The sequence below is a fragment of the Chlamydotis macqueenii genome, chromosome 9 (assembly GCF_036417535.1).
Source record: "Chlamydotis macqueenii isolate bChlMac1 chromosome 9, bChlMac1.mat, whole genome shotgun sequence".
Lineage (NCBI taxonomy): Eukaryota > Metazoa > Chordata > Aves > Otidiformes > Otididae > Chlamydotis > Chlamydotis macqueenii.
Window position 1 is genome coordinate 24,259,359 of NC_141564.1, and position 13,047 is coordinate 24,272,405.

Here is a 13,047-nt window from a genome sequence, read left to right on the forward strand (position 1 = left end):
TTGTAGCTGCTAAATTCATCAGTCTGTGCGGCCCGACTGATTTACACAGTGGTTATTGGAGCTAGAGAGGGTCTATAGGGAATAACTTACACTTCCTTGCTGGGGCTCACTCTTGTTAAAGGAAAAATTCCTGTTCATATGGCAACGTTATAGGGTAGATTATGTGCTTAGAGGTATGCCATGATTTTATGGTTATAAGATACCACTGATATCTTTTGTATTTCTTGAGATCCACTTATGTTTCGGTGACATCTTAAAGAATAAGTATAGTCCCAAAATATTTGTATTTCTTAAAATTAAAAAAAAAAATCATAGAAAAATACTACATTTGGGAGTGGGCTACGCATTTCACGCATTCAAGCTTAGTGTGTATTTTTAAAATGGATTTGAGGAGTATGGATCTAGGGAAAGGGATACTGAGGTGACACATGCAGTGTCCACTGACAGTACATGGGATTTCTGCTCTCAACTTGCAGCTTGTGGGACTGCCGCTGTTGCCCTCCTACTGGAGCCTGGGCTTCCAGCTCAGCCGCTGGAATTACGGGTCTCTGGATGAGGTGAAGAGAGTTGTGGAGAGGAACAGGGCAATTGGACTCCCTTATGTAAGTATGGGGTTTGAGGAGGGCAGCAGCCCTATAAAGGCAGAGGTCTCCAGGAGAAATGACTCCGAGATCCTGACCATGGTGTTCCACAATGGGTTCATTTCACATGAGTTTAAATTAGTAAATTTCTAATATATAGACTTCCGATGTCAAAGTTTTTTATTAATTTTAATGGTACACTCATTATCAGAATGTGGGACATGGTGGGGCTTAATTACAGTAAATTATATTTGAGCACTTTATTGTAATACTTTTTCAGTTATACTTTTCAACTATATCTGCTTATCTTCTCATGTTACCTAATCCATGATTGTTTTTTTTTTATTAATTGTCCTGTGGACAATTACAGAATCATATATTATTCTTAATTGATAGCCAAAGGTAAAGTACAATTAACTTTTAGAATTAGATTTCAGATTACGTTAGCCTGATGGCTTAAATAGAACAGAAATACCCTAGTGTTGAGCTAAAAGTTGAGGAAGAAATGTTTGAATTTGAGGAGATAGCTCTTGAAGTCAGGCAGCTTCAAGAATAAAATAGCCACATGTCCAGGGGCTCTTAGAAAGGATGCCAATATACACATTCATTTAAATTGTGTTAAAGTTAAATGCAGGTGGTCTTAGGCACAAAAGATACCATTAATTAGAGCTGTAAGTTTGAGAAGAGATGCACATTGTTTGTAAGTGGTGCTGACAGCATACTTCCTGCCAGGCTGCAGTAAAATCCCAACAGTAAATCACTATGGGACACATGGGAATGGTCAGAAGAAATTGTGTTGGACTAATACACAAAATCTTTACATATCACTTCTCATGGTAAAGCTGAACTCCCTTCTTTTTCAGGATGCTCAGATCACTGATATTGACTATATGGAGGAAAAGAAAGATTTTACTTATGACAAAGTGAAGTTTCAAGATCTCCCTAATTTTGCAGCTTATATGCATGACTATGGACAAAAATATATTATCATATTGGTAAGCATTTAACTATTTATTTTTCCCTTGTAAATACTGTCTTTATAACTATTTATTTTTATTCTTTACTTATTCTATGTAACTATTACATTTATTGCCTAACATTTTAGTAGTCTACAATAATTAATCGAGTGTATCTTAGTTACTTTTTCTTTTCTTTTCTTTTTTTTTTTTTTTTAGGATCCTGCTATTAGCACACAAAATCTAGTTGACAATAATCCATATGGAAGCTACGTCAGGGGAGAGAGCAAAAAAGTCTGGGTTAATGCATCAGATGGAGTAACAGCATTAATTGGGGAGGTAATTGTGTGTTTATTAATTTGTTGTCTGTTGTCACTGTTATAGTTTAATTTAGGTCAGAGGACTCCTTTTAAACTCTCAGTTTCTACATTGCTTCTTTCAGTAAAATTATCTGCTAGTGAGAACTAAGTTTATAAGGTCTCATTTAGGATATGATACTTCTCAAACTTTCCTGATTTTTTTTTTTTTGCATTTTTTTTTTTACATCAAACAAAAAGGAAAACTAAGGTAGCTTAAAGGCTCGAGGGACAAATAATCAGCCAGCTCCTAGTTATTTTCAGTAGTGACTGAAGAGCCGGCTTCCACATTACCTTTTCAACTTATAATTTTCACTTCTATTGATAAAGTATTCTGTTTTGTATTGTTCCTTGTATGACTTAAAAGTAATTGAAAACTCCAGAGTTAAGAAACGCATACTCTTTCTGCCTTCTTTCCGCATGCAAGATATTGTCACTCTATCAGTTTGTCCTTCAAAAGTCTTCACCAGAGTGCTATCGTAGCACTGCCCTCCAAGGCTAACTAACAGCTGAACGTGAGTCAACGGTTTGCTGGTGAATTCTTTTTAATATCATTAAAATTTTAATTCATTATTTCCTTTTTAATATTGCAGGTGTGGCCGGGGGAAACTGTGTTCCCAGACTTCACCAACCCAGAGTGCACTAGCTGGTGGGTGGAAGAATGCAGACTGTTTTACAACACAGTGCCATATGATGGGATCTGGATTGTAAGTCATTCAGAACTTTCATTTTTCTTTTTAAAAATAGGCAGGGATAGATATTTATCAAATTCAATTCGCATTGAATTTGAAAATCAGTGCAGCATGTGAATGTCTTCTAGTGTTGAATTTTAAATTTAAATATGAATTTTAAATTTTAATTTGAATCATTAATAGTGGCATTGAAATGATGAGTTTTGTGTATGATATGCTTTTGGGATGTCCAGTGACATTTAAAAATGCTTCAATTGATGAACCATTGCTAAAGGCAAATGCTAGCACACTCCTGTACTCAGAATGGCAATATTTGGTAACCTACATATCTGCTTAGTGAATGTGTCCTTCATCCCTTTATTCTTTTTGTGGTTTTACTTCTTCCTTTTGCTTAAAAATAAATATATATATTGGGAAAAAAAACCCAAGAATCTACTGAACATTTTGCCATGCATTTTTAAAAGCTGTAACAATTTTAAATTAACCTCTATGGCAAAATACAGTCCTTCAGCTGCTGTGTGATAGAATGAATTTTTCTTCCTTATTTTTGCTGACTCTGTGGTTCCATCAAGTCAAGCTATAAAGTGTAAGACTGCACGGCTCTCTTACAGAGAGAAAATAATTTGAACGAAGCAAATTGATCCCTAGACTACAGTGCCTCCATGATGAATTTGCTCTCTTCTTCCATGTATGCTTTTCCTGCAGCACGTTCAGGAACGCACATAGAAATGCGCTTACAGTACTGCCAAATAAAATATTCACGGAAGAAGACAGCAAAGTTTGAAAGTATAATGGGTTGGAAAGTATTATAAAAGGGACATTTAAGAATATCTAGTCACCTTGTGCATTTTGACAGAAAGTCACAATGCACATTTGCTCGTTCTGCATTTCTCTCCAAACACATGCTCCATATCAACGGCATTTCCCTGACAGATGTGTGGAGCTGGTCTTTGGTAGGGACAATGTATACATGAGCACCTCTTGTAGTTTCTTTCTGTGGAGGGATAAGGTGCAGCTCTTGTGACGTGATGCTCACCTGCATATAGAAGTCTGTCCAACACTGAGACCTATATTAATACATGAATGGACCAGGTCAGTATCTGAGTTATATTGTTCTTGCCTAATTGTATGGTACTAGTTCTAAGTAATTATTCCTTAAAGGATAAGAGAATAGAACATAAGACTTCATTAAGCAAACATACTTGAGGAAACTAGTACATTCTGCATCTTGTCTTTTCAGGATATGAATGAAGTATCCAACTTTGTTCAAGGCTCCAGTACCGGTTGTGCGCAGAATGACTTAAACTATCCTCCTTTCACTCCCAGTAAGTCTGTCTACTTTAATCAGAATGCAAAATATCAAAAAGTTTATGAATTACTGTGCAATTGGCTGCAAGGATGCAAAGTTATTTTAGCGTAGTTCTTATGGGTGGGGTTTGAACACCACTACTGATAGCAAATATCAGTATACTTTGGCCTTCGTTGGAGGTGTGGTTTATATAACTGGCTTTTTTTTTCCTTTTCAAATTATTACTCAATATTGTCATTGCCTTAATTATGTCTGATAATACCATGATCTTCTTCCACTATCAGTAGTTTTCACGATTTAAGCAGAACTAAAATGACGTTCGTAGTTTGTATTTAGTAGGTTTAAGTAACCATTGACAATGTGTTGTCAGATAAATGATGCAGAAATTTAGGCATAGTTATCAGTTATTCCTAGCATGGGTGCAAAGCTCAAGAGTAGAAAAGGTCACAGAGCCAAGATGAATCCAACCAGCAGCCAAGAGGAGCATTTTGTTTTTGTAGTAGTAATACTGGCCTTAGTGCAAACATTAGTAACAAAAAAGGGCTTGAATGTAATGAATGTGCATTAAAGAAAAGATTGGAATCAGAATCAAAATGTGCTTTAAGAGTGATATTTGTATTCCTTTATTGAAGGTATTCTTGATAAGCTCATGTTTTCCAAGACGCTTTGCATGGATGCAGTGCAGAAATGGGGGAGCCATTATGATGTTCACAGTCTTTATGGATATTCCATGGCCATATCAACACAGAAGTAAGGAATGCATCCTAAAATTTTTACAGAAAGGTTTCAGAACAGTACATGGCCTGTATTTTCCAAAACAGCAAGAGATTTCACTTCTAAAGGAACCCAGTTCCTGGAAAATACTGTATTCTATTTAAGCCAATGCAGCTAAGGCAAAACCTACTAACTAAAGTTGTAAAAGCCATGCTTTCATTGTCAAAGCTTATTTTAAAGATTATTTTAAATGAATGGCTTGAACTTCACTAAAAGACACCTGGTTAACTGTAAAGGAGTTCGTATCCCTGGGATTAATAATTAATGTACATTGGTCACTAAATCTGCTTTTTATAGAACTGTTAATGTTTGAGTTGTCTTTTTTCCTTTGTGTAATTCCAGTCTCATTTCCTTTTAAGAGCCATTGAGACAGTGTTTCCGGGAAAACGAAGCTTCATTATTTCGAGGTCTACTTTTGTTGGATCGGGAAAGCACACAGGACACTGGCTGGGAGATAATGCAGCAACATGGGATCATTTGAAATGGGCAATACCTGGAATGCTGGAATTTAACCTCTTTGGAATTCCTTATGTATGACATTAATTTTTGGCAAACTTTCAAAACATATGGGTAAACAGTAACTCTCCCTATGTGATAACAGATTATCTGATCAAATGCTGTCTAGATAACCGTCTTACATTTTCAGCTTCAAATTAATACCCTGTAGCAATCTGGTTTTAATGTTTTTTTTCCAATTATTGATTTTTGGTTTAGGCCACTTATTTTAATTACTATGGCTATGTGTATGGTGAGATAAATGTATGTATGGTGAGATAAATGTGGGGAACAAACCTATTATCTTATATATCCCAACCTACCTGTTACTTCTAGTAATTTTTAAATACCGATGATCAGTGTGAAACACTTTGGTGTTTTCCTTATTTCAAATGAAACAGAGACATCAATTTGTAAGGGAAATACTCAAATTCCTTTCCATGATGTAAATTTGTATGACTCTTGAGCTTTTATCCTAATGTTATGCATACGAGCACCAAACAGAAAGATAAAGGTTTGGAAGAAATAGAATGATGGGCAATGTTAACTAGTATTCAGTTTAATTTTTTGTACAACATAGTTGAATCTGAAAGAAGAAAGGTAGAAATGTGTTGAATGGCTTGATTACTCAGTCCAGCAATTAACGTTGAAATAATGTATCTCTGGGAAATAGAAGTTTTGTGTGGAGAAAAGAGATGTAGCGTACTGTACATCCAACACATTCTGGTTTTATTTAAAGATTGGAGCGGATATTTGTGGTTTCTTTGACAACACCACAGAAGAACTTTGCAGACGATGGATGCAAGTAGGAGCCTTTTACCCATTTTCCAGGAATCACAATAGTGAAGGATTCATGGTAAGTTGTGCTTTCTCTTACAAAATGATTTGTGTTACACTATCACATGCCCTTTAATAGTATCACTAGGAATCGTTACTATCACTAATGATTATGTAGCTAACCAGTTTGTAAACAGCAGAAGCTCTCTCTGTGGAATCTTAGATCTGATAGTTTTAGCTTCGTAAAGGTTAAGTGCATATACTTGAGACTACACTTATCTGGCAAGAGTTTCATTACCGTTGGTTGTGTTTACCACCAAGGGCAAGCACTCACTGCTCTGTGAGCCATCAGACTGACTCCTGGGAGCCCTTTAGCATGCACCTGACTGCATGCCAGGATGAAACCCGGGCTAACACTGATGTGCTCTCCTTGCAGATGAGAAAGGAGGGATGTGCAGTGCAAAACACGGAGAGCCCAAAGGAGTAGTACCTCAGGTCACACCACCGAGAAGGCAAACGCCATGCAGATGTGCACCATTGAATTTCATGCTCTCTGAAACAACAGCCACTTTTCACATGTTTGGTAGAGTGTTTTCTGCATGATGAAAATAATAATTATAATCTGATATTTGTTTCAGCCTCAGGATCCAGCTGTGTTTGGATCTGATTCTGTCTTGGTGAACACCTCCAAGTATTACTTGAACATTCGCTACACGTTGCTGCCCTACCTGTATACACTCTTTTACAAAGCTCATACTCAAGGAGACACAGTTGTACGGCCGGTTTTGCATGAGTAAGTTTACTCATCAGCCTTTCTGAAAGCTTTATGAGGAATGAAAAAATTAGACACATTTAGTGTTGTTAGGGACTGTCTAAACACTGATGGAGTCTGTGAAAATGCACATAGGAATATATATATATAGACAACTTCTTAATTCATGAAATACCATTTTAGAGTAATCAGAAGAGTAATCAGAAGCCATCTGTAATTTCTGCATATACGCATATATTATTGTCAGTCACTCTTACGAGTTGCTGTGAGATGTTATTGTCAGCTAATCAAATTATTCTCCACCATCATACATACACATATCAGAATATAGCTTTACTTTCCTGGAAATTCTTGAATAAGCTTTGTCAAGAACGCACACATCCCTACACTTTCACGCATGTGTTGAGAACACTAACTAAACTGGTAAGACCTTACCTTCTACACTTCAGATTGCCTCAGTTTAAAAAAAAAAAAAAAAAAAGTCAGTTTTGATCTGACACTCTTCAGTTGTGATTCCAGACAAACAGTACCTTGAAATATTGGGATTGATGATGATGATATAGTTCATAAAAAAGCAGTTACTGATATATCCTTTCCACTTGCCCAGGTTCTACTCTGATGAAGTGACATGGAGTGTCGATCGGCAGTTCCTGTGGGGTCCTGGGCTGCTTATTTCCCCTGTACTTGACCCGGTAGGTTTGGCTGTTTTGCTGTTTATCACATAACCACTTTATGGGGCAGAGGGACACGTTGAGTCACCAGTTCCAGCTCTTTTCTCTGGCAGAGGACAGCAGCATAAAATCCCCAAGTTACACTATTCCTGTCATTCCTTTATTGCTCTGATTAGAATCCACCTTCCAGTTCTGAGCCTTTGTTGTCCAGTCTTGTGACAATTCTGTTATTCAGCTTAAAGGTTATAGCTCCTCTGCTATATATGTATTGCCTGCTGAAATCACACTCTCCCTCTTTTTATATGCTGAACAAGCTGAACTGTAAAAATAGACTCTGCCATTTCCCTGAGGATCCCAAGAAGTTTGCTCAGGTCCTATTCTAGTCTGAACTCTTCTGTGTTGACCAGACCTGTAAACTCTATTAGCAAAGAGATTGCAGAGGGCCTTGCTTGTTAGCATTAACACAGCTCTGTCTCCAGTGCAAAGGTGGGGTTTTTTTTGCTAGATTCTTAGATTGTATTTATTTTTTCATGGGTACATCACGTTACTTGTTGATAGGTTCCTAACAAGCCTAGATTTTGCTTCTTTTTTTCTCCTCCCCTGCTTTTCATTTATGGCTTCCTGTGAGAGAGGCCACAGCATTTTTGTATCACTGCTGAAATGGAAAATCTTGCACTTTGTGCTATTAAATCCCACTCCTAATTTCCAGTTCTGTAGGGAGTCAAAGTCATCTGGTCAGATATTCTGATTCTTTGTATCATCTCTGCGTTTCATTCAGAATTAGCTTCTCTTGCTGCGTTTCAACTTATCTGAGATGCATCAATAATAGATCATGGCTTACTGTGGCAGAATCTGGTAAATAATGATTGTTAATGCCAGTAACACATAGGATATGGTGAAAACCAAAACATTTGTTAAATCATGAAAGCAAGAACCTGAAAGATGCCAGCCCAGAAAAATGTGAAAATAAAGAAGATACAGAGATACTTGTGGCTCTGATCTGAGCCACTGGATTTGAAGCACTGTGATGTTGGGTTGCATGCAATGAGCTGCTGCATTGTAGAGTTGTGATACACTTGCCTCCCAGCGACTTTGCAGAAATTGTTCTTAGACTGCTGTCTTCCTTTCTGGACATCGTCATAAAAACCATTAAAGAAAACAGCAAAGAGAAGAAGTATTGATTATTTTCTCAATGTGAACTTCAGTTTTATTGGAAAATATAGTTTAGTAGATTAAGTTGCCTTCAAACATGAAAGTGATTTCTTTGTTCATCTTTCAGGGTGTGAATGTAATTCAAGCATATATTCCTGATGCAGTATGGTATGAGTACGATACGGTAAGTAGATGTAGAAGATACTACGCAGAGATTTTCTAAATCGCTATGTGATGAAATAAGATTGTCAGCCTTGCTTTGGTGATGGACACCTAAAGTAAATCCCTCAGGAACTGGAGAGAGAAGGGATGAGGGGTGGTGAGGTAAGCGCATGAATCAATGCTTCAAGAAAGGACACAGAGGTGTGGAATATAGTACAGGAGACGGACTGAGCAGAAACTTTAGCAAAAACTACGTTTGAAATAAAATAATATAGAATAATTCTAATTATAATACACAAGAGTCTGCAATTCTTGTTTACTCATCTCATTTCTGCAAATAAGTTTCCCAGGGCTGTGATGATATTTTCAATGGGTGAAAAAGGACATTGCTCAGTCAGATTCCCATATTCATGTCAGAGTCCCTACAGGGCTCGCTCTCTGCATTGACTGAGCAAAAACTAAATAGTGAGAGGTCTTGATTTATGAGTTGATTTATGACATATAGGTCATATTGATATGCAGCTGTTTTATGCTTATGTGCTCGTTCCCACATAGATATTTACATAACTTAAGCCTTTTCTAAAAGGAAGCATTAAGATGAAAGTTGAGACTTAAGAAAATTTTCACAGCAGTGAGTAATGCAACGTACCCATTCTTTTTTACTTCCCTGCCAATAAGGGGGAAAAAATCTCAATGAGAAAACAATGGACCAATATGTACCTGCCAGCAGACAAACTGGGGCTTCATTTGAGAGGAGGCTATGTTTACCCTACTCAACAACCAGCTAACACAACAGTCGCAAGGTATGCTTCAAAACCAAATGCTTTTATGTCCTTTTTTTTTTTCAAGACCGGGCTGAGGAGTTTCAAATCAGTAGTAGTCTATTGTATTTAGCATTTTTCACCTTGAAATATGGGAACAACTGTGAGCCATACCTCACTTCCACAACTATTTACATTCACTTCAGTGATTAATTACAGGTTTATCTGCATAGTATTTTGTAAACTTGCCATGTATTTTTATCCATTTAAATGAAAATTAAAGACAAAGACTAATATCTAAGACAATTCTGAAAGTATTGCAAACCTGTTGAGTGTCACATTCTTAACGTGAACATGAATCATAGAATCACAGAATAGTTTGAGTGGTTAGAGACCTTTCAAGGCCACCCAGTCCAAACCCCTGCAAGAAGCAGGGACATCTCCAACCAGATCAGTTTGCTCAGAGCCCCGGCCAACCTGGCCTTGAACATTTCCAGGGATGGGACATCCACCACATCTCTGGGCAACCTGTCTCTGTGTTCCACCACCCTTGGTGTAAAAAAAGTTTTCCTTATGTCTATGAAGAATGTATTAAGGCTGTTTAGATATTTGTTATACACTTCAGACAGAAAGCCTCTTTTTCCACAGCCGCAAGAATCCAATGGGACTTATAATTGCCCTGGATGACAACAATGCAGCTTCCGGGGACTTGTTCTGGGATGATGGAGAATCTACAGGTGAGCAGTTATCAACAGTGAAATAAGTATGGTTAACAAGGCATTAATGCTTAATAGTGTGAATCTTCCTGCTGATTTCACGGAGTAAGAATAAGACATTCTTGTAACACACTACTGATACTTGCTCAGGGTAAACCTGCTTTGGCTACATTGGAATAAAATGTAGGTTAGAAAATAGGAAAATCTGCAACGGTAAGAATGTACAGATAAGAATGAAATTGGAGTAATATTACCATTGACGTAAAAATAATTAATGCTACAGTATTATGTGCATGCTTCACTTATAATTCTGAAAATTAGATTGAGATGCTTCAGACAGTGATTCATGGAGGCATTTATACACAAGATGTCTAACTATGCATGCGTGTTTCCAGGAGAGATCTTTAGATGTTCAGGAGATGACAGAGCTTTTCCCATGTGAATTTACCTCACCACTGTCCACCCACAGGCGCATTCTTACCTCTGGCTTCTGATATACCTAACCACCTTCTTCTAGATACTCAAGTGGTCCAGTTTCTCTGGTTTATCCTCCAGTTGCTAAAAGCAACCTTTATCTTTAATCATAATCTATTTGTTTTGCTTGTGAAGGGCCCAGGGCTCTGGCTCAACTTCCATGACAGCAAGCAGCTCTTGAGGTTCAAAATTGCGTCCCCTTTTCCTAATTGCATAGCTACACCGTCCTCTACATTTCCAACGTGTATAATTCCCTTTTGTTATTTTAAGTGTATCAAATGTATCTCTCAGAAAAACTTTTTTTTAATTTTGTGGAAGTTTAGGATGCTTTCAAGAAACAGAGCTGTGATTTGGCTGATTATTGCTGCTGTAAATATCGAAGGCCTTGGGTGGTTGCCGATATGACACCTATATGTACTACATTGTCAACGCCTAAAATAATGAAGCTATTACTGTACTCACTGCTGTTAAAGAACAAAACAATAAAACATTTTATGATTTTATTTCCTGCCCAAAACTTACAGGTTGCAGTCTTTTCAGGGAAATTGTTTACAATTTGCTTGCAATGACAGTATTTCTCTTTTCGTACCTGGAAAAAAAATGACACATTGACTTGATTTTTTTTTCTTTTTCCCCATCATGTGTTATTTCCTCTCTTATGGTTCTGTGGCAGATTAGTAATATTATGGTTAACTTTTGCATGAAAAGTGCTTACTTAGGGTATTTTAGAGGAATAACTTTGAGCCATACTTCTACATTTAAGAGAAGCTAAGAAGCGATAATAGTCAAATTAAAATTAGAACCTTTTAAAAAAGCTGATTTCAATGAATTTTTGGAAAAATTTGGAAAATTAGATCTCTTTGGAGACTGGTCTAAGGAAAAAGAAAAAGACAAATTTCAGTTCCTCAGAGAAACATTAATAAATATGTGAGTTGCTGAGTGCAGTTTCTGAATGCAGTAAAGATAATAATTAGCAATTTATTGGTCTTTAGCACTGGCACAGTCGTGTTTTTAATGCCATTCCTTTCTGCACTGCAAGAGTAAGTTCTTTCTTTACCTTTTAGGTACAGTTGAGAGTAATGCCTACATTTACTACGAGTTTTCAGTTTCCAATGTAAGTATTTTATTTTAAATTATCTTTATTTATTTTAATCAATAGTACCTTCAAAGGGTACCTTCTCCGTCCTTACTCTCCTATAAGATTTACTAAGACGCAAAATATTTGACAAAGTCAAAGAGAAGTCATGTTCAAAATACTGTAATTGAACTGGGATGAAAATCTGATATAGAATCATAGAATAGTTTGGGTTGGAAGCGACCTTTGAAGGCCATCCAGTCCAACCCCCCTGCAAGGAGCAGGGACATCTCCAACCAGATCAGGTTGCTCAGAGCCCCATCCAACCCTGCTTTGTCTTTTCTTCTCCCAGTTAATATAAGTATCTAAAGAACTCCCATTTTGTTTCACATATTAAACTCAGCAGCTATATTTATTGAGCAAGAGAACTATAAAGTATCAATGTCAGTTAAAACAGAGTCAGAAAGAGGGTGAATGTAGTGTTTATCATTCTCAAAATCCTGGAAATTTGAAAAAAAAAATCTTTATATACTGTAAAAATGTAGCTGAATATTTCCCAAGAATGAGAGGAAGATCTACACATGTAGCTGAATATTTCCCAAGAATGAGAGGAAGATCTACACCTTGTCTGAACCCACAGAATCTACTTCACAACCAAGTTTTAACTTTTAAATTTTTTTTTAAACTGAAACTGCCTTGGCAGGCTTAATTTATGTCAGAGTGAAGTCCAGACAGTGTTTCTATTCAATATTGACCAGAGATATTGTATGAAAAGGATCTCAAGTAAAACGATACCATCTTTTTTGTACAATGATAATAGTATCTGCTAAAGGTATTCTTTCCATCGTGAAACAGCAGGGTAACAACTGAGAGAGAATGCATACAAACATGAGGGTGGAAGCAGACGAATAGAAAGTGGAAGCACAGGCATTAGTTATTTTTTAAATTCATGTGTAATTGTATAATCATTTGTAGATAATAAACCTCAGTTACTATTGGAGTTTGAAACTCTTGTAGCCAAATAATGAATTGACTGTAATGATGTTGAATTAAAAATTAACATAAACTTTCATGTGGAGAGTAATAAGAGAGTTATATGTTGGCCTATGTGACAGCCATGGTAGAGGCCTGCTCTTTGGACTCTTAATCTAATAATAACTAATGTAATTGAGTAGGAATGGGTATTTTTATATCAGAAAAAAATGAACGTGAACCTTCACTTATTAGATCCTGGCAAGACCATGGTCAACTACTGATTAGCTGCCCTGTCACGGACACGTGTCAGGCTTTTATTGTCTCTGAAACAAGCAAAAAAAGGAAGCCG

General features: G+C 36.8%; 1 protein-coding gene across 3 annotated transcripts in view; it reads left to right on the forward strand.

The window, feature by feature from the left end:
- The window catches only part of SI (sucrase-isomaltase), a 48,330-nt gene that overhangs the window by 11,606 nt on the left and 23,677 nt on the right, over positions 1-13,047 (forward strand). For all 3 annotated transcript variants that reach the window (XM_086754247.1, XM_086754248.1, XM_086754249.1), the window contains exons 9-22: positions 477-602; positions 1,445-1,576; positions 1,757-1,876; positions 2,487-2,600; positions 3,826-3,910; positions 4,527-4,644; positions 5,028-5,199; positions 5,903-6,019; positions 6,579-6,733; positions 7,320-7,404; positions 8,663-8,719; positions 9,376-9,500; positions 10,107-10,195; positions 11,713-11,762. In XM_086754247.1, the coding sequence (XP_086610373.1) occupies positions 477-602; positions 1,445-1,576; positions 1,757-1,876; positions 2,487-2,600; positions 3,826-3,910; positions 4,527-4,644; positions 5,028-5,199; positions 5,903-6,019; positions 6,579-6,733; positions 7,320-7,404; positions 8,663-8,719; positions 9,376-9,500; positions 10,107-10,195; positions 11,713-11,762 (1,545 nt within the window). The remainder of the gene's footprint in view (positions 1-476; positions 603-1,444; positions 1,577-1,756; positions 1,877-2,486; positions 2,601-3,825; positions 3,911-4,526; positions 4,645-5,027; positions 5,200-5,902; positions 6,020-6,578; positions 6,734-7,319; positions 7,405-8,662; positions 8,720-9,375; positions 9,501-10,106; positions 10,196-11,712; positions 11,763-13,047) is intronic.